This window comes from Dipodomys spectabilis, unplaced genomic scaffold (assembly GCF_019054845.1).
Source record: "Dipodomys spectabilis isolate Male_0828 unplaced genomic scaffold, ASM1905484v1 ptg000017l, whole genome shotgun sequence".
NCBI lineage: Eukaryota > Metazoa > Chordata > Mammalia > Rodentia > Heteromyidae > Dipodomys > Dipodomys spectabilis.
The window spans coordinates 8,370,581-8,389,443 of NW_024870694.1; the positions used below are offsets into that span (position 1 = coordinate 8,370,581).

General features: G+C 42.2%; 1 protein-coding gene across 2 annotated transcripts in view; it reads left to right on the forward strand.

The window, feature by feature from the left end:
* LOC122097505 (kalirin) overlaps positions 1-18,863 on the forward strand; it is a 470,035-nt gene that overhangs the window by 436,648 nt on the left and 14,524 nt on the right. For both annotated transcript variants that reach the window (XM_042668072.1, XM_042668064.1), the window contains exons 29-33: positions 4,257-4,368; positions 6,751-6,941; positions 7,384-7,485; positions 9,116-9,258; positions 12,787-12,889. In XM_042668072.1, coding sequence (XP_042524006.1) covers positions 4,257-4,368; positions 6,751-6,941; positions 7,384-7,485; positions 9,116-9,258; positions 12,787-12,889 — 651 coding nt within the window. The remainder of the gene's footprint in view (positions 1-4,256; positions 4,369-6,750; positions 6,942-7,383; positions 7,486-9,115; positions 9,259-12,786; positions 12,890-18,863) is intronic.

An 18,863-nucleotide genomic window follows, 5' to 3' on the forward strand; every position in this document is an offset into this window, starting at 1 on the left:
AAGCACTGGTTGGCTCTCAGGAGCTTTTCTCTTCCCCTCTCCTGAGCAGGGCTTTTGATGGAATCAAGGGTCAGGGACTTAAAAGACAGTGTCAGTTCACCTGGGTAGTAGAGGCCAGGGTGGCACCTACCATTGCCTAATCTCAATGTCTGTCAGGACCACATGGTTACTGGGGGAAATAGTCAAAGGAAACGTAGAAATCACAATGGTATCTTGTATATAAGGGCCCTGTATGTTAGGAGTTCTTCTAGAGCCAACCAAGTGATTGGATTTTCTTTCAAAATCTTTTCTTTAAAAGTTAAATCACTGAATTATGTAAAACATGAAATAATTTGAGATTATCCTTCATATATAAGGATATACTGAGACTAAAAACCTGGCATCTCCACAGAAAGCCAAGCAAGTTGATATTATAGAAAGATAGATATTAATATGTCCATGCTTATTCCCAAAGTATAATAAAAGTGGAGTTTTTCCTCTTTGGGGATACTCTGCTGGTACAAAAGATAAAAGAATAGTTAGAGAACATGATAAAAGTAGTACATTTTGGGAGCAAAGTAATGAAGTTGAGCTTATGTTTCAAAATGTCTGTGGAATCCTACATATTCTAACTCACTCAACCTGAAACCCAGTCTGGTTTCTAATCTAGATCTCTAGTTATACTGGGGTCTTTCCCTGTTCCAGCCCCTGAGCTCCCTCACTCTCTCAGGGAGAAACGCTGCTGTAGAAGAATAAGGACAACAGTGAGGTGGAGGTTCAGAAAACTTATGCTTAGTTCTTCCATTTTCTGGGTTAGGGAGCAGAGGTCCAGGCACCATCCTTCTGCTTCTGCCTCCTTCCTGCCAACCTTCTCCTTTTTCATCTCTCAGCCTGCAGCCACTCCATACTTAGAATGATTGAGAGCACTACAATGGGATGTCACGCCTTTATTTATACTAGCCTTTATTAAGACTAGTGTGAGAAATGACAATGTGCAGAACGTGTCAGCTGTTTGGACAGAATTGCTTTTGCTTCTTTGTTTTTTAAACAAAGTTTTTCCACTCTGAGATCCTGATAAGCTCTGAGGGTCACAGGGAGGAGTATTCTTTCTTGACCTTTAAGCCACAGGTGCTTTAGCCTTCTCTGGCTCAGTCAGGTTACGTAGGGTTGATCCTGCTTAGCCTGCATTTCTGTGAGTAATTACTTTTTCTTTCCCCATCCCACTTAATGCTTGACTCTCCTAAATATTTTTCCTTGTGCTAATAGACTTTTATTTTAGAATTGATTTTTGTGGGGTTTAATTTATATATCTTAAAGCTTTTACAGGAATTGATGGGGTTGTGAATTTAAAAAGAAAAAAAAATACTGACAGATACAACCACGCATGCCAGTGTCTTAGAATCAATTAAGATGCATACTAAGAGAAATACAGATTTTTTTCCTTCTTGTATTTTTTAATTCCAGGGGGCTGAAGTCCCCTAGGATGAATTTTGTGATACAGAAAGGGACAGAAGTTGGGGCTGGAATAGGCCACCCGGGGTTTGGCTTGAGGCAGATGGAGGGGTGGCTGTGGCATTTCATCTGGAACTGAGTATTTCCTGAAGAGGCTCTTGTTGTGCAGGTACTGTGGGCAGATAAAACTAGCAGGGATTTTATTATAGAGAGGCCATAAAATATTGGATGGGGGAGGAAAATAATTTTGGCCTCTTTAAAATGTGCTAGTGACAGAGTGCCTGCTGATTAAAAGAAAAATAGTTTGCTGAGCTTTTACTCTAAATAAATTTTGTGGGATTTATTTTCACCTTAAAGTCAGTTTGATTCCAAATAAATTGATAGTTAATTGTCAGTATCCTCTGGGGCTCATCATTTAGGTATAGCATGAACATAGAAGCTGCATGTCAGTTACAGTGTTCGATATTCTGCTTATAAATCTACTATAGCTGTCCTTTGGATCCTAAATTAAATATGGTACCTTCTCCTTATCATAAACTAGAGCAAGAATCCAAAGAGAATTTATTAGCCCTTCTGGTAGATTGGTGAACTCAACTAAATTGCTTTGGGGGAATTAAACTAATTGGTGTTTGCTGTTGCAAGTTGAAGCATATTTCTTGTTTCTGTTGTGTGCTCTGCCTCATTCATACCTTTGACAATGTTTAGGAGAGTTAAAATTAAGCAAAGGATGGAAGCTTTGGAGAGCTTCAGGTTGACTGAAGTAAGCACAGCTTTCTAAATAAGGGAAACCTTGTGCCAACTAGAACCAAGGATAGTGAGAACTACAACTTTCCAAACATATCCCAACATATTTCCAACATATCCCGGAGAGTTCACCTCTTCCTGGGCACCCAAAGTGTTGTTCATATGGAATGTATCCAAGATAACACATGAAAGTCCAAATACTAGAATTTCATTTCAGATTCACACTAATCAGATATTTCACCACGTATAAAGATTTACAAATAATCCCAAGGCAAAAAGTAATCCTGGAAAGTCCAGGACCACCAATGTAGCTCCAAGTTCTTTTGGCAGCATCAGAATGTGCTCTGGACAAGATAACACACAAGATTTCCAAATGTGAGCTGCATAGTATCATTTACCCTGAATTTAATTAGAGAATTGCATAGTTTATCTGAACTTTCCAGAGATTCATGAACCTAAAGCCACAAATTCCAGGTTTGTTTACTATCAGAAGTCCTAGACAGACCATATCTCATTAAGAGCATTCCATAGATAAGTAATCCTCTGGTTTGCAAATGCCATTAGATCTCTCTCAAGAAGCCTGCTGTTAACATGTTTATAAAACTTGATCTGACAAACTTTTCTTTCCTAGAAGTGTGCCCCCACCCAACCAGCCTTCCCTTTCCCCTGCAAAGAGAGAGTATTCATTGCAGATTATTGTTGTCTCAGCTGGGTCAAAAGGAGCAGTAACCCCCATAGGAAAAATGAAAAACCAGTACTCTTCTTCTAGTTTGGGCAAAAGAAACATTCCAGGCCAAACACTGGTAGCTCTTGCCCATAATATTAGCTACTTAGGAGGCTGAGATCTGAAGATCGAAGTTCAAAGCCAGCCCAGGCAGGAAAGTCGTAAGTGGAGGTCTGGCTCAATTGGTACAGAATACCAATTGAGTAAAAAAAGCTCAGAGAGAGTACCTTGGCTCCCAGATCAAGCCCCAGTTCTGGTGTGTATGTGCGTGCACACATGCCCCAGTACTGATATGTGTGTGTTCACACACACAACACACACACACACACATTCCAAATTATTTTATGATTCCTAAGATAGTTGGAAATGCTCTTTTCCCTATTAACTAGATGTTGCATTTGGGGGGAGTATATTTTGATCACTGAGACCCAGGTCAAGAGACCAAAGAGAGTGAATAAGACCCTTGGTTCCCCAGAAAATAAGGGAGGAAATCTCAGTGAATAGGGCTGTGGAGCAGGCAGCTCAAATAGTGTACAAAGTGCTATGCTTGCTTTCAAAACTATATTCCATCTCCTCTTAGCCTCTTTGAGATACATAACCTGGGAGAAGTAAGTCATCTCTCTTCCTCCCAGTGTTCAATTATAATACTGAAAGGATTTATCTAGAATCCACCTACTGGATCCAGGTTAGAACTTCTGACCCACATGACACAAAAATCTCTTGTAAGTCTGAAATGCAATAAGCCTATAATGTTACTAACCTCAGATTGCTTCAAATAGGATGGAAGTCAACCTTCACGCAGAAGAGGCTTGTAGATAAAATGGTATTAGCTGTGGGTATGTAGAGATACATGAGTGCTGCATAGAACACCCTTTTCTCTTTTTCTCTTTACTTCCATCATTGTGATTCAGCATTTCATCTTTGTTCCTATGCTTCTCCAGGAGCACTGTCCTCTCCAGGAAGGCAGTACAGTGACAGAGAGTACCCTAGCTGCTGGCTGAAAGATCCTACCATTTGGGAGTTGGGTTGGATTGCCTTCATTTGGACTAGATAGGACTGAGGAGAAGAAGAAAAATATTAAAATATTAAATTAAAATAAAATATTAAATAAAAATTAAAATAAAAATTTAATTAAATTAAAATTTAATTAAAAATTAAAATAAAATATTAAAATATTAAATTCTTTAGCAATAACATCCCCACACACACACACACACACACCTCACTTTCCTTATAGTCCCAAGAGAGTTGTTACAGGGAATAAAGCTGCTGTATAATTTTCTTTATGTCTTAGATGATGGATGTGTTAGGAAGCTAGAGGAAATTATCCTAATTGTGTCTGGATTTTTGCCCCCAGGAACTTTTAACTTGCTGTGAAGAAGGGAAAGGGGAACTCAAGGATGGCCTGGAGGTGATGCTCAGTGTTCCCAAGAAAGCCAATGATGCCATGCATGTCAGCATGCTGGAAGGTAGCTGTCCTTCCAGTCCTCCATTTCTAAAACCAAGGAGCTTACATCCTGGAGGGAAGTGGTATGAAGTAGGGCAAGGGCATTGCCAGAAGAAAGGAGAAGCAGCAGGTTGTTAGATAGATCCTTCTAGACCTGTGAAAGAAACACTATGGACTAGCTTAGCTAAAACACCTGCCTGTAAGTGTACTAGGCCTAAACCATCAAACCTCTGTGGACCCTTTTTGCCCACTAAATAGTCCAGGATAAGTCCATGAACCTTAGCCCACAGTAATTTTGTTTAACAACATAGCATTTGCTTTGATTTTGTCATCAGAATGGGTAGAAATTCTACATATACATATTCTACATATACAAATTCTACATATATACACCATTTATGTGTTTGTGTATCGTACTGAAGAGTGAACCCAGGGCCTCAAGCATGCTAAGCAAAAACTGAGCTACATCTATTTCTGTCCCTTTTTTTTTTTAAAGACAGAGTCTTGCTAAGCTACCCAAGTTAACCTCAAACTTACACACCTGCTGTATAGCAAGAATTACAGGCATGTACCATTGTTCCTAACTTCTTTTAAGATATTCATGAACAAGCCTGGCACTGGTGACTCACACCTGTAATTCTACTTGCACAGGAGGCTAAGATCTAAGAATCATGCTGCTATGCCAGCCTGGGCAGAAATGCCTGTGAGACTGTTATCTCCAATTAACCAGAAAAAGCAGGAAGTAGAGCTGTGGCACAAGTGATAGAGCACCAGCCTTGAGCAAAAAATAAAATAAATCCAATCAAGAACAGGAGGCCCTGAGTTTAAACTCCAGTACCTATACAAATAAATACAAAATATGAAATAATAAAATATGCATAAACATTTAATATGTTTACCAGTGTATCCATTTTTAACAATACACTTCAGTGACATTCAGTATATTCATATCCTTGTACATCCAGCCTTTTTTCCTTCCTAGAAGGCTAGGAAAGCCCAGCCAGAAAACTCTAATGGGATTTTAGTCCACTGGAACTATGTTCTTAGGATACAGAATCTTTGTAGATCAAGGCTCAAAACAAAAAAGTCTTGACGTTGTGAACAGATGGGCAGAACAGCCAGACTGAGGTGAACTTCGATTCATACACTAAGACTTAACCTTCCAGTCTGAGCATGGGAACATGTGGGCTGTTCTTCCTCTTCTGGGCTCCATCCCACCATGCCACAACATAACCACCACTACCATTTAAGAGTCAGTGTTGGCTAGGCACTCATACATACAACCCTAGCAACTCAGGAGGCTAAGATCTGAGGATCTTGGTTCAGAGCCACCCCAAGCAGACAAAACTGAAGACTTTTATCTTCAGTTAACTAGAAAAAAAAGAAAAAAGAAAAGTGAGCCAGAATGGACACATGGCTCAAATTTCAATGCCAGCTATGAACAACAACATCAACAATAACAAAAGATGAGAACTTGAGGCTCTGAGTTCAAGCACACACATACAAGAAAAAGCTAATATGGCCTCAGTACTTCCAGGACTACCTTAAGCACAGGAAGTCCAAGTTATCAGAGCAACAGAACTCTAGTTATCTGTAGTAGACTAAGCACTAGTTGTCTGAAAATACAGGTCCCAGTTTCTCCACTCCCTTCTTCTCTCTCTGCACCTGGCCCCCATACCTGGATGTCTCTACAAATACCCTTCTCTTCAGTCTGTTTGTGTCCTGTAGTCAGAGCAACTCCAGGTATGTGGGGCAGCAGCATCTGGGAGCTGCTCAGGAATGCAAATTCATGGACTTACTCAACACTTTCTGAATCAGTCTATCAAAAGGAATAGGAGAGGAACAATCTGTTTTTACACACTTACACACACTTAAGTCCAAGAACCTTTTTAAAGGCTTAAAGTGGTATAAATATAAATTATTGAAAGCTTTTCAAGACATTCTACAGGAGCAACCAAAGAAAAGAGTACTTGGAATAGAATATAAGAATCAAAGCAACAACAAAGAAAGCAGAGCCAAGGACACTCCATCAGATAGTATTGTCCTCAGTTCCTTCAAGTTAATAAGAGTGGGAGCAATGGAGAAAGAAGGTATATTAGGATTTGCCTTTGTAGGAGGTCCTAGGTCCTTCTCACAGTGAGGGTGGGTGGAGGGGAGGCCATATGGATCTAAGACTGCTTATCTACACAGGAGACAGGATACTGTGACTGGCAAGTGGGGGAGATAATAATTCCAATTCTATAGAGAGACATGACTGTGTCAGTGTCTGAGAAGCCAAAGCCTTGTGGGACCTGTAGTCTAATAGTTAGGGGCACCTTTCTCCAAGGGAGTATGGAACACAACCCCTCATCCCTGGTGTGGCGGTAGAGAAACTCTCTACAGGGTGGACATGGGTGTTTTTCAGGGTTCGATGAGAACTTGGATGTTCAAGGGGAGTTGATCCTCCAGGATGCCTTTCAAGTCTGGGACCCGAAGTCACTGATCCGGAAGGGGCGGGACAGACACCTATTCCTCTTTGAGATTTCGCTGGTTTTTAGCAAGGAGATCAAAGACTCCTCAGGACACACGAAATACGTTTACAAGAACAAGCTACTGGTAGGTGGGACAGACAGGGGTAGGACAACACTCCCTGCTTTCATAGAACCGGTGCCCACGGCAGGAAGGGATCTGGACGTGTGCAGTTCATCTCTTCCCCTGCCACCACTCCAAAACCTCCTCGACAAATGTCACTGCTCCTACCTGGAAAGCTGTCACCCTCACTGCCCACTTCAACATCTTAGAGTTCACAGTTCTTCTTTCTATGTGTTTTTTAGCACCTCCCTCTTCACTATCCCTCCCAGTACCTGCTAATCGGCATGTGCCTGTAAGTCCTTTCATCCTGGGTAGATGAAGGAAATATCCAGTCTGTTGAAGTTTGATTGACAGAAGCCCCTCCCTCGGTCCTCTCCTCTTTGTTGCCTTTCCCTTCCCGCCCCAGCCCTAAGTTTCCCCACTGCCCTTCCCTTCCCCGCCTCTCACAGGCATTTCCTGTCTACAGACCTCAGAGCTGGGTGTGACCGAGCATGTAGAAGGCGACCCCTGCAAATTCGCCTTGTGGTCTGGGCGCACCCCATCCTCAGACAATAAAACAGTGCTCAAAGTAAGTACCACTGCTCTGTGTTGGACCCAAGATCTTAGTTGGGGAGGGGGAGCAGATGGATTTGGGCATGTGACACCTTTAAGTTAGGGCCTGGAGACCACAGAATCACCTAGCCTCACCTGGGAATGGCAATATCACATAGGTATTGAGAAGGAAAAGTCATCACTGAGGTAGACCCAAAACCTCAAAGGCACATGTTCTCCTCTCCTTGAGTCCATAGAGGAAAGCAGACAGTGACTGGTCTATTGACTGTCAACAAAGCCTACCTATGTTCTGGCCATATGTCCCCTAAAATGGTTTGCATAATAACTTGACCTTAAAAAAATGACCTTGTATTTTGCTCCACATAATTCAATACATTTTCCTAATTGCCCTCCATGTATAAGATATTCTGTCCAGTGCTCTGGGGACAGCTATGTATCAGACATGGACATTATTCTCAAGAAAGTCAAGTTCCAGGTGCCCTTATTTAAAAAAAAAAAAAAAAAAACACTAGCCAGGGGACTCAGCATGATCATTTCAGCTGTCAAAGCATGGCCTGGGCCTTCAGTCCCTGCTCTGGTAATAGTAGCCTCACTGAGTAGGGATGCAATAGGTGGAGCTCCTACCATCATTTGCTTGTCAGAGAAGCACCCATCACCAAGGACCAGTTGATCCATCCCAGCAAAAGCTTCATACTTGTTCACCATGAATTGCCAAGGTAGCTGCTACCTGTCACAAGGCAGAATTACCTGCAAAAATATCCAGGAAATAACTTGTTTTCACTGTATTTGATGTTGGTGTAATTTGGGGCGGGGAAGGGAAAAAACAAATTGTTTAAATAGGGTTACAGGTGGACCCATTGCAACAATGAGATTTACAAGACAGATGTTACATCAAAAAATGAACTTTACAACTTTGAGGGGGACCAGGGGGATGGGGGGGAGGGAGATGGGAGGGCAGGGATGGTAAGGGGAAACAAAGGAGGAGGCAACAAGGCTTGATAAGAAATGTAGTCATTATTTGCTCATGTAATTGTAACCCCTCTATACGATATTTTCACAGTTAAAAAAAACTTATTAATAATAAAAAAAATCCAGGAAGACAAAGAATGATAACAATGCCTCTAGGTTTAGTAGCTGAAAGTCCAGGACTGACTCCTAACCAGCATTCACTATGTAGCCATGGTAGGTGTTGAACATCCTACTATATATCCATACTGGTTGGTAAACAGCTGTTGACTCTGAATACCACCTCCTCCCCTCCAGTCTCCACCAGACCTTATGAGGATCTAGTACTCCAGTGTTTTTCTGGGGCCCAACAGAGGCCTCTGGATACTACTCTAGTCCTAGAGCAAACAATCAGGATACATCAGTGCCTTATAGGTTGGAAAGTATTTTAAAAAGTCTCCCTGTCCCAAGGGTGAATTATCAAGTCTACATTGAGTTTTAAACTCATAGCCCTGCTCTAGGAGTTGAAGAAACATGTCCCTGGGATTGAAGAGTCACAAGTACAAAGTAAGAAAATAATTCCCCAAACATTTGGTATCCCTGAAAATAAGAGCTGGGACCTGTGGGAGGAGGATTAAGAACGGTTTTTGATAGGGTGACAGGAGCTGAACTTCTCAATCTTTCTCCCTGTGGCACTCCAGGCTTCCAACATTGAAACCAAGCAGGAGTGGATCAAGAACATTCGAGAAGTGATTCAAGAAAGGATCATTCACCTGAAAGGAGCTTTGAAGGAGCCAATTCAGCTCCCCAAAACACCAGCCAAACTGAGGAACAATAGTAAGAGGTAACCAGCATCTCTCCCTCCAGCACTGCCACTGCCTGTAGGAGTGGGAACGGGGTGATCCTTGGCTTCTGAGATGGGGAAGAGGGGAATGCTGTATACTTGTGATAATTTACCTCATCTTTAAGCACCTCACCAGTGACTGCCAATGAATGTGACTGGGCTTCACTGAGCCCTTCTTATTTGATAAGCATTCTGCTAGGTGCTACAAGAAGATAAAGATTGGATCCGTTCCTTCAAGAACCTTCTAACAGCTGTGTCCCATCATGGAGTATTTAGACAAAAACAAGTACTATCCACAGGGAGGATAAATGCTATTAGAATTCATAGGAGGAACTTTAGACAGCCTTTTGAGGAAGGCCAGGAAAACCTTTGGGAAGGGGCTAAGCCATAGGTAAATAGGTATCTGCACTGGTCAAAGATGGTAGAGGCTTTGTATAAGGAATGGGCTGGCATCAATCCTGTCGCTCTTACTACAACCCCATGGAGTACTCACCTTCATTCACGCTCAATAAGCAATGTCATCAGAGAAAATAAGACTTTTTCTTGAAGCTCTCGGGAATCTCTGAATTCCAGTGTCCTCAAAATCTGCAGGTGCTTTTTTTTTTCTTTCCTTTTTTGGTTGTGGGGCTTGAACTCAGAGCCTCAGCATTGACACTAAGCTTTGTGCTCAAGGCTAGCATTCTACAAGTTTGAGCCACAGCTCCATTTTCAGTTTGGGGATGGTTAATTGGAGATAAGAGTGTCACAGACTTGCCTGCCCAGACTGGCTTTGAACCATGATCCTCAGATCTCAGCCTCCTGAGTAGCCAAGATTATAGGCATGAGCCACTATCACCCAGCCTACAGATTACCTTTTTTTTTTTTTTTGTCAGTCTCAGGGCTTGAACTCTTGGCCTGGGCACTGTCTCTCAGCTCTTCAGCTCAAGGCAAGTGCCTTACCACTTGAGCCACAGTGCTACTTCCAGTTTTCTGTGATTAATTTGAGATAAGAGTCTCTCAGACTTTCCTGCCTGGGCTGGCTTTGACCCACAATCCTCAGATCTCAGTCTCCTGAGTAGCTAGGGTTATAGGCATGAGCTGCCAGTACCTGGCTTACAGATGACTTCTTATGTATTTCCTTCTCAAGTCCCATGTGATATCTTCACTTCCAATGACTACACTGGAAGATTTCTCAAATGAAAGCCTACTGCCCCCCCCCCCACACACACACAGAGGCTTCCTCATAAGCATTTTGCAGAAAAATAATACAGCAGAGAAAAGGTTTTTTGAATGTTTGTTATCCAGGAGAGCAGGTTCTCCTCTCCTCCCCTCTTCACAAATGAATAAATCAGAGGATTTAGTTGACCTTTTGGTCAAGACAGCAAGCCACAGCACTGGTTCTAAGTGAGATGGTGGCCAAAGAAGGATGTAACTAAAATAAAGAGGCCGCCCCAGGGCAAAAGCCTCAAGACTCTTCTGGCCAGGATAAGGTTACTTCCTAACTAGATTAGAGGAGGGATCATTTTGACTTAATATACTATGTCCAGAGTCTAGAATTTGAGTAGACTTACTTTAGCACTGGAGACAGACCTTGCTCCAGAAGATTGAAAAGACATGGTTGTAAAGTGGGGGGATTATCCAGAACCACAGTGAGAGAAAAACTTAGGTGAGATTGGTAGGAGTTATTCTGTGAAATAATCCCTTCTTTCTAGTCAGAAAGTTGGAGTTTTTCTCAAACTTAGAAAAGATATGTCTTAGGAAATGATTCCCACCTTCACTCTGCTCTCTACCTTTTTTTTTTTATCTTTGATGGGAGGAGGGTAATCCTTGCAGACTGCAAAATATAGCCTGTTCTTCCATTAGCTTGATTCCTGTGATAAGGGGACAGAGTTTACGGAGGAGTCAATTGGCTTGGAGAATGCCACCTACACTCCTGGATGGGCTCTCATAACTCCCGGAACTGGCTCCATTTGAAGTAGACCAGAAGGGCCCACAATAGACCAGAACAGCAGGAAGCAGAAAGTACAGCTGGGGGAAGGGGGGGTGGGGGAGGTGGCAATGGCCCAGACAATCCAAAACAACAGATGATCTAAAAGTCCTTTATTTTTGGTTTTGCAATGCGTCACGTAATTTCTTTTTATAGCAGATTTTCCTTCCTATAAATGTGTGGCTTATGTAATTAAAATAAATTGGCATTTCTCAAGCCCACAAGCAGTAGAAAGAGAACAACCAACTTAGAAATGTTCTGCACGGAAGAAACTATTTTTTCCAATGAATGGACACTGTGTATGTACACAAGCACATACCTGGATACCTGCATATACAAGCATGTCCACATACACATATACTAGATTCTAATTGTTTAGACTCTGTGAGATAGAGTCATGTGGCATTTTCCCTATGGGTAAAATTCATAGGCATCCAGTTCCAATGTCCCCCAGTGATTCTACTTCTACACAAACAACAGTAAGGGAGTGACTTCCATAAAAGGTCCATTGGAAGGGCTATGGTTTTCTCTCCTAATTTCTACAACCCCATGTTTTCCTTGACACAGACAAGTCAGCAGTTCCAAGACATCCACTCCCTCTGAAGCCCAGTTCTGGGATCAGTGCAGAATTGCAGCATAGTTGAAACTTAAAGCTGAAATTTGAAATAAGTATGGATAGCACAGCTACTTGGGGCAGGGCCCAGGAAAAGGGTCCAAATGCCAATTGCACCCTCAGGAGATTGTCTTATTAAATGCCCAGGAGCAGAACTGGCTCAAACAGTGATGCTGAAATCTGTGCTGTTTCCAGCCTGTGAGAAAATGGCTTGCCTTCTGTGTTGATAAGAAATCATGACAAGAAAGCATGGAATCAATAAGACTTGACAAAGGAAAGCAATAGACTGCTTCATACCTAGCAGTTGAGAATCCAAAATCAAGAACTTCCCAAAGATAATATTCCCTAGAGAAAGTTTCCTTCCCCATTTCCTTGAACAGAAGAAGGCAAAAACTTATCTTAGCCAGGCTCAGTTTCAGGTACCTATAACCTCAGCTATTTTAGGAGGCTGAGGCAGGAGGAAGATTTGAGCTCAGAAACTCTAGGCCAGCCTGAGCAACAGAGCAAGACTTCTGTCTCAAAAGAAGAAAAGTATCCATTCCAGTTTCTTTGTACACCAGTTACGAGCCAAACCTCATCCTAGTATAGCAGGCAAAAAGTATTTGAATACCTTAAACTCTGAGCTTATTCAAAGGACCCTATGAGCTGGACAGAAGTCTCCTAAACCCATTCCAAGTTTTATAACCCCTCTCTGAAGTATGGGCCAGAGGAGTCATAGGATCATTTTGTATGCAGTTGTCAACATAGAGATTTTGTGTTTACTAAATGCAAGAGATAAAATTGTTGAAAAATTACATAGGGCTGTTCCACTTACCAGGATAAATTTAGACAAATCCCTGCTAGAAATGCTGAGGCACCGCTTTGCCAACCCAGCCAGATCCTTGTGTACTGTAAACCTACAGTGGTTCCCCCCACCCCCACCCCTGTTCTCTTTCTCTTCTTCCTGCAGGGATGGAGTAGAGGATGTTGACAGCCAAGGGGATGGGAGCAGCCAGCCAGACACCATCTCCATTGCTTCTAGGACTTCCCAGAACACAGTGGACAGTGACAAGGTAGGACAGAGTCCCAACCTTACCCCCAACCCCAATAAAAACTTCTTGTTGACTTAACCAGCCCTCAGAATTTCTCCTGCTCTGGAGCCAACCCGCAGCAACCAACTGTTTCATTGTGCCAGCAAAGAGGGGAAAGAACAAAGCTGGCCTTCCATGTGGGGGAAATCTCAGAGTGCACGGATGAATAGTGAGAGAAGTGAGGCGTCTGAGATGCCCTTCCTGGGCTGCTTGAATTGCTCTGCCTTCTAGGAGGACAACCTCAGAGAAGTTGAGATTGGTATTGTTTCCTGAGACCCCAGTGACTATGACTGGCTCCCACTTAACCATTATTTTACTGAGACAATCTCTACATTTGCCCAAGATCAATGATTCTGAATATTGCCACAAATATGTTGGTTGATAGGGGCTTCTTACCCAAAAAGACTAGTGAATATATAATGCCTTCCTCTGGCCAGGTCACTGGGATTCAGTTCCTGATGGACAGGAGAACCAGGAAGTGGTGTGTGAAAGATGTGGGTAACATGTAGGAAAGCCTAGTCCCTTGTTCTCCCACGCATCTTCAGCAAGTTAGAAGCACAGAACAGAGACTACAAAGATTCCCCACATTGAGCTCAAGCTGTGTGAGGATACCACCACTGGACTTCACAGCAGATGGAAGGGAGGGTCTGAGTCCCAATCCACTCACATTGCATCCAGAGAATAGGAGTTGACCTCATGTTAGTTGCACATAAGTGATTTTGTTGATGAAGTTATACATTTCCAAAGATTATTTGGCCTTAATTTATCCAGGCCTAGTACTTTAGCCTATTCCTTCAGCCTCGGGTATCAGGTATGTCCTTGTTCATTTTAATTTTCTAGTTTAAAAGTATTCTCAAAGATGATCTTGATTTGTTAGAATTTTTCATGTATCCCAAATCTACTGAGATTATGGCCCCCAAACACACTTATTTTATTAGGCTAGTGCTCAAGGTCATTCTACCTGAGAGCTGTGTTCAAGTTTTTAAGCCATATTTGACTATCAGAGTGGATGGAAAACTAGTTTCTAGCAGATAGAGAAAACTTATTTCTATACTTTCCTGTCTCTTCTGCTCTATTGTCTGGCAATATAACTAGAATTTCTTTCAAGTGTTCATGGGCGGTGAGTCAAGTATGGTGTTGCCCATGTTCAGACATAGACTGTTAGTTCCATGGTCCGGGGAAATTATCCCTGCTAATCCATCTCCCCAGCAGCCCCCACTCACACAGAGCCTTATGCCAGGGTCATTTGTCTTATGGAGACATCTGCACAGCTCTCTTTTCTTTTGGCAAGGTAAGTGAGGCTTCAGATTAGAACAATTCTGACAATAAGAGTTTCACTAAGTAGGATTTCCTGATGCTTAGGCTTTTCCTTTTCATAAGAAAACTGAGTCTCAGAGAAAGTGAGTACTACCCACAAGAAAATTGTAATGGTTAGTGGAAAAGCAGGAACTAGAACCTCAGGCCTCCTGTTGGACTGCCATGCCTTCTCCTCACTCTAGATGTCAAACATTGAACTCTTAAGGCTGAGGTTAATGCAGCTGATCAGTCTGTCTGTATCTATTCCACAAAAACATCAGCCACATATTTGTATAAAGCCCTTGCCATGTGCCACGCCCTGTGCTGGATATTGTAGAGAGCTGTGGACTATTTGTTCAATGTGAACCCCTATTTGTGTAATTTCTTGTTTCTTGTCTGTCTCTATAGCCAGGCCATTGGTCCCTGGTCCTTGCCAAGGGCTGTGTCTGTTCTGTTTCGCTGCTGTGCTCCTGGCATGTTGGCATGTAGCATAGTAAAGGCTCAGGAGACTTTGGGAAGTAAATTAATAGAGGGTCCATAGGACCAGGTATGAGGGAACTTCAGGATTAAAAAGCAGCTTAATCCAGTATTCTAGAAGCATCCCAACATCTGTTTTTAAAGATGCTAAAGAAACTTAGAAACTCTCTTATCTCTAAGCAAGAAAGCATTACTAAGCTGTAGTGCCTGGCCTGGTGGGGGCCTAGGCTCTCAGCATTATTAGCCTTGGGAGACATGGACAGAAGATGGGGAAATGATGAGAAATTCTATGTTCTGTATGAAACTAGAAAATCACCTAGAAACAGTTACCCACAGTTACCCTTTCGAAATAAAACAGAGAGAACCTGTCAATTTCAAATATGCTCACTCTCCTAACATCCAGCACTGATGACAGGATAGCCATGTGTCCTGTGACCTGCACCTCCCTTCACCAGTGAAATCATTTGTTGCTACCTTGAAATCATAGACATTATCAGCAGAATCAAATTCTCCCTGTCTGCATAAGAGCTCAGAGAACTCTGCTTTCCAAGTAACCACATGGGCAAACTCTATAGTAGAGAGAGATAACCGTGTGGACTGATCATACTGCAGAAGGGAAAACAAGAGAGTTGTGGAAGAGGATCAGGCAGAGACACCTCCCAGAAATCAGTCTCTAACAATGGATTTCTTTAAAAGTAGCCTGGTCTTCCTCCTCTAATAAAGAAGAATGATAGCAGTGTGGCTGTTAGGCTGATTAATATGAAGAATGTACCATTGACTGTCCTTAAAGGTCTGGGTACCCCCCCCCACCTCAGAAGCTGTGTTCTGTATTCTACAGCATGAGGGAAGGAGTTTGGCCATGACTGGATTCAAACCTGAACTCTGGTGTCTCAGTTACTGCTCCTGTTTCCCTATCTGTAAAACCAGAGTAATGACCCACCATCTCATGGTCATTGGGAAGACTAAGAATATATTTACTTGGTAACTGTTGAACAGTTAGAATGTTAACTATGAGAATGTTAGCCATTTTTTGTCCCTTAGAAGAAGCAAAGGTTTTAGTGTTATCAATGAGAAAGTCATGTTTCCACAGATTCTGAGATTTTCAAATTCCTGAGAGAGTTCTGATTTCTGGCTTTATCTTGAATAGTCATGATGTTAGACCTAAAATGGTATAGCTCCATTTGACCTCTGTAAAATAGAACAACTTGTCTAGGCTATCAGATGGAGAGGGGAGACAAGTTGTTCTCAGACATATATTTGTTGTTATCATTGACTCATTTATCCAGCATTGATTTCATGTACAAAGTATATTACATTTGGTGAGTGATAGCCTCTAAAGCGTTAAGTATTCAGAGACACTTGTCCTGTCTTTACATTAAGCTAGATACCCTCAGTTATCCCCACTGTTCTTTATATTAGTCTTCATGCCCTTCCATTTCCTGGTTGTCTTTCTCTTGCTTCCCTCAGGGTATAACTTCTGCATAAAATGGAGTGTCTAGAAGGGCATGTAATCTGTACATGTGTGTACAGCAACCTGATCTAGAGCTGTTGTGTTCAGAATGGTGTGTCATGTTTAATAGGGATGTCCAGTACTGACTCACAAAACCACCAAATCTTTTTCATGGCTTAATCTTACTTGCCAGATGATCCAAGTATAGTACCACTTTATATCTATTAGATTTCCTCTTTGTGGTCCCAGCCTAGCATTCCAGCATGATCTGAATAGAAATTATTTGATCCAACATGTTAGCTACAGCTCCACAAGAATATTACTGGATAACAGAACCCTCTATGCCTTCATTCAGGATTAAGGACAGAAGACCAATATGAAGCCCCCTTTCTCATTTTTCACCCAGGGCTTGACACTGGGAAAATAGCTTGTCTAATTCTTTAAGTGTTTGAGATATCAGAGGGGCTGAAGCTTACAGCTGAGTCTTAAGCCATAGGTTCTAACTTGGTGAAGAAGCAATCTAATATTCATAATTCTGCATCAAGCTCTAACAGAGCCAGTATGGGTGCCTTAGTAGGAAAATGCCAATCGTAGATTTTTTTTCCAGAGTTGTTTTGTTTAATCTTCAAATATCTCTCCATGGTCAGGTTCTTGTCTGTTCTATGTGCAACTGTAGCTTTCTTGAAGGCAAATGGCTAGTCTGAAACACTCCTTGTTCTATCCAGAAATGTGTTCTAGCTACACTTAAGAGGATAATCATCTATACTCGTTTGCCTTCAATAATGGGGCTTCCCAACTTCACATTTATATCCAAATTTATAGAACTCTAGTCAAGCATGGCTGAATAATGATATGGAAGCAGGGAAGAACCTTGTCATTTGACATGATAGATGTCTGCCAGATCACTTCCATCTGATGATAGAAAAGCAGCCATCTGCCATGTGATTGGCTTGGCACATAGAGTGGGCATGATGGAGACATTTAATAAATGTTTATTATCCTAGGAGAACTAGTCTCTATCCAGAATTACTGAGTTTCTAGACGTGTCCAGGCCTGCTAGCTGCTAGAGAGGAAAATTGGAATGAAATTGAGTTGTGGATGCTGTTCTCAAGGGAAGAACATGGCTGAAACATCCCGGGAATGTATGTGTGATTTGAATGAGGACTATCAGTAATAAGCTAATGTGACCTTAAGATACAGGATGGGCTGGCAATGCTGATATACCTAAGAGGCAGGGAAATGCCTATGGAAATCTGGAGGTTTGAGGAGCTAACTCAATGATATTTTTTTTATTGAATTGTCAAATCTATATAGTGAATCATGATCAAAGTTTTTTTTTACTTATTGTGAAGGAAGGCTCAAGTTAGAGGCAAATTCAAAAAATGACTAAAATAAATATAAATAACTAAACATGGTACCTTTAGCAAGAGGTGGACCAGCCACTGGGAATGTACAACACAACAGGACATAGGTGCAAGCATGGGACTTAGAGGGTCAACTGGTGCATTGGTGAAGTTGTAGCTGCTGAAATTTGGGCCTTAGTGAGGACCTAGCCCCTGCATTGAAGCTTCGGTGAGGATGAAGACTCTACATTGTTACAGTGATGTGGGACCTAACCCTTCCATTGGGATAGTCCCACCCTCTTCATTCATGCATTGTATCAAGGCCCAAACTAGTCTATGGCAGGTACCATTTTCTACACTGGGAATGAAACAGAGAGGGAGACAAGGGCCCACCATCCTCCAGCTTAACGTCCTTGTGGGTAGAAAAGGGAAGCATCTAGAAAGAGAATAGCTGACAATAGCATCAAAACTAAAAAGCATTCTTGTTTTTTTAAAGTAGATGTAAGATATTATTTCTCCGGAGGACTGGTGTGAATAAAGTTTCTGTCCCCCCACACATATGATCTGTATGATCTATTGGAGGTGTGCTAGAGGGAAGGCAAGACCCCATGGGGAAGGAGCAAAAGCAGATGTGTGTGAGGTTGCAGCTGGAGTCCAGGTCAGGCCATTCCCTTCTGGAGCTGTGTAGTAGGAACATACTACTGTCTAGCATTGAGGGGGAGAGGTCTGATTTTTCATGTCAGCTGTGAGCACAAGAGCTATGGGTACACTGATAGGAAAAGAGTCTAGGTGGGGTGCCAAGCATTGGCTGTAAGGAGAAAGGGGATGCAACAGTAGGAGGCAGTCTTGAGACCAAGACTGGATCCAGTGTCAACTGGTTCCTGACCTTGAGTAGTCGGGTCATTTCACTCCTCCACCTCCTGATTGGGTTTTGAGATCCTGACTGAAACTGGGGCCCAGGGATTCTGTAAGAAAACAGTCAATATGCTCTATGGAGATTTAAGGGACTGTACACAATGATGTGCCACTGAAGAGAAAGGCAAACCTCTAGAAATATGGAGATTCAGCATTGTGCTAATGAAATCTAGGCTCATACCAGGTGATACATTTCACTTGATAGGTTCTTCAGAAATATCAAGATACCCAGTTAGGTTGGGGTCTCTAGTCTGTTGTGACCTCTGTCTTGGTGAGCTGTGCGCCCTGAGCAGCCATTCCAGCTACGGGTGACCAGCCATTAAAGGTGCACCTGAGGCAAGTATTCAGGTATTCCTCGTCTTAGTAGACTGCTATTTCTACTTCAAAATTTTAACCACAAAATATGATTTGTTTGGTATTTTTTTAGTTTTCTCAATAGTTTCATTGGCTGTAAGGAGAAAGGGGATGCAAGACT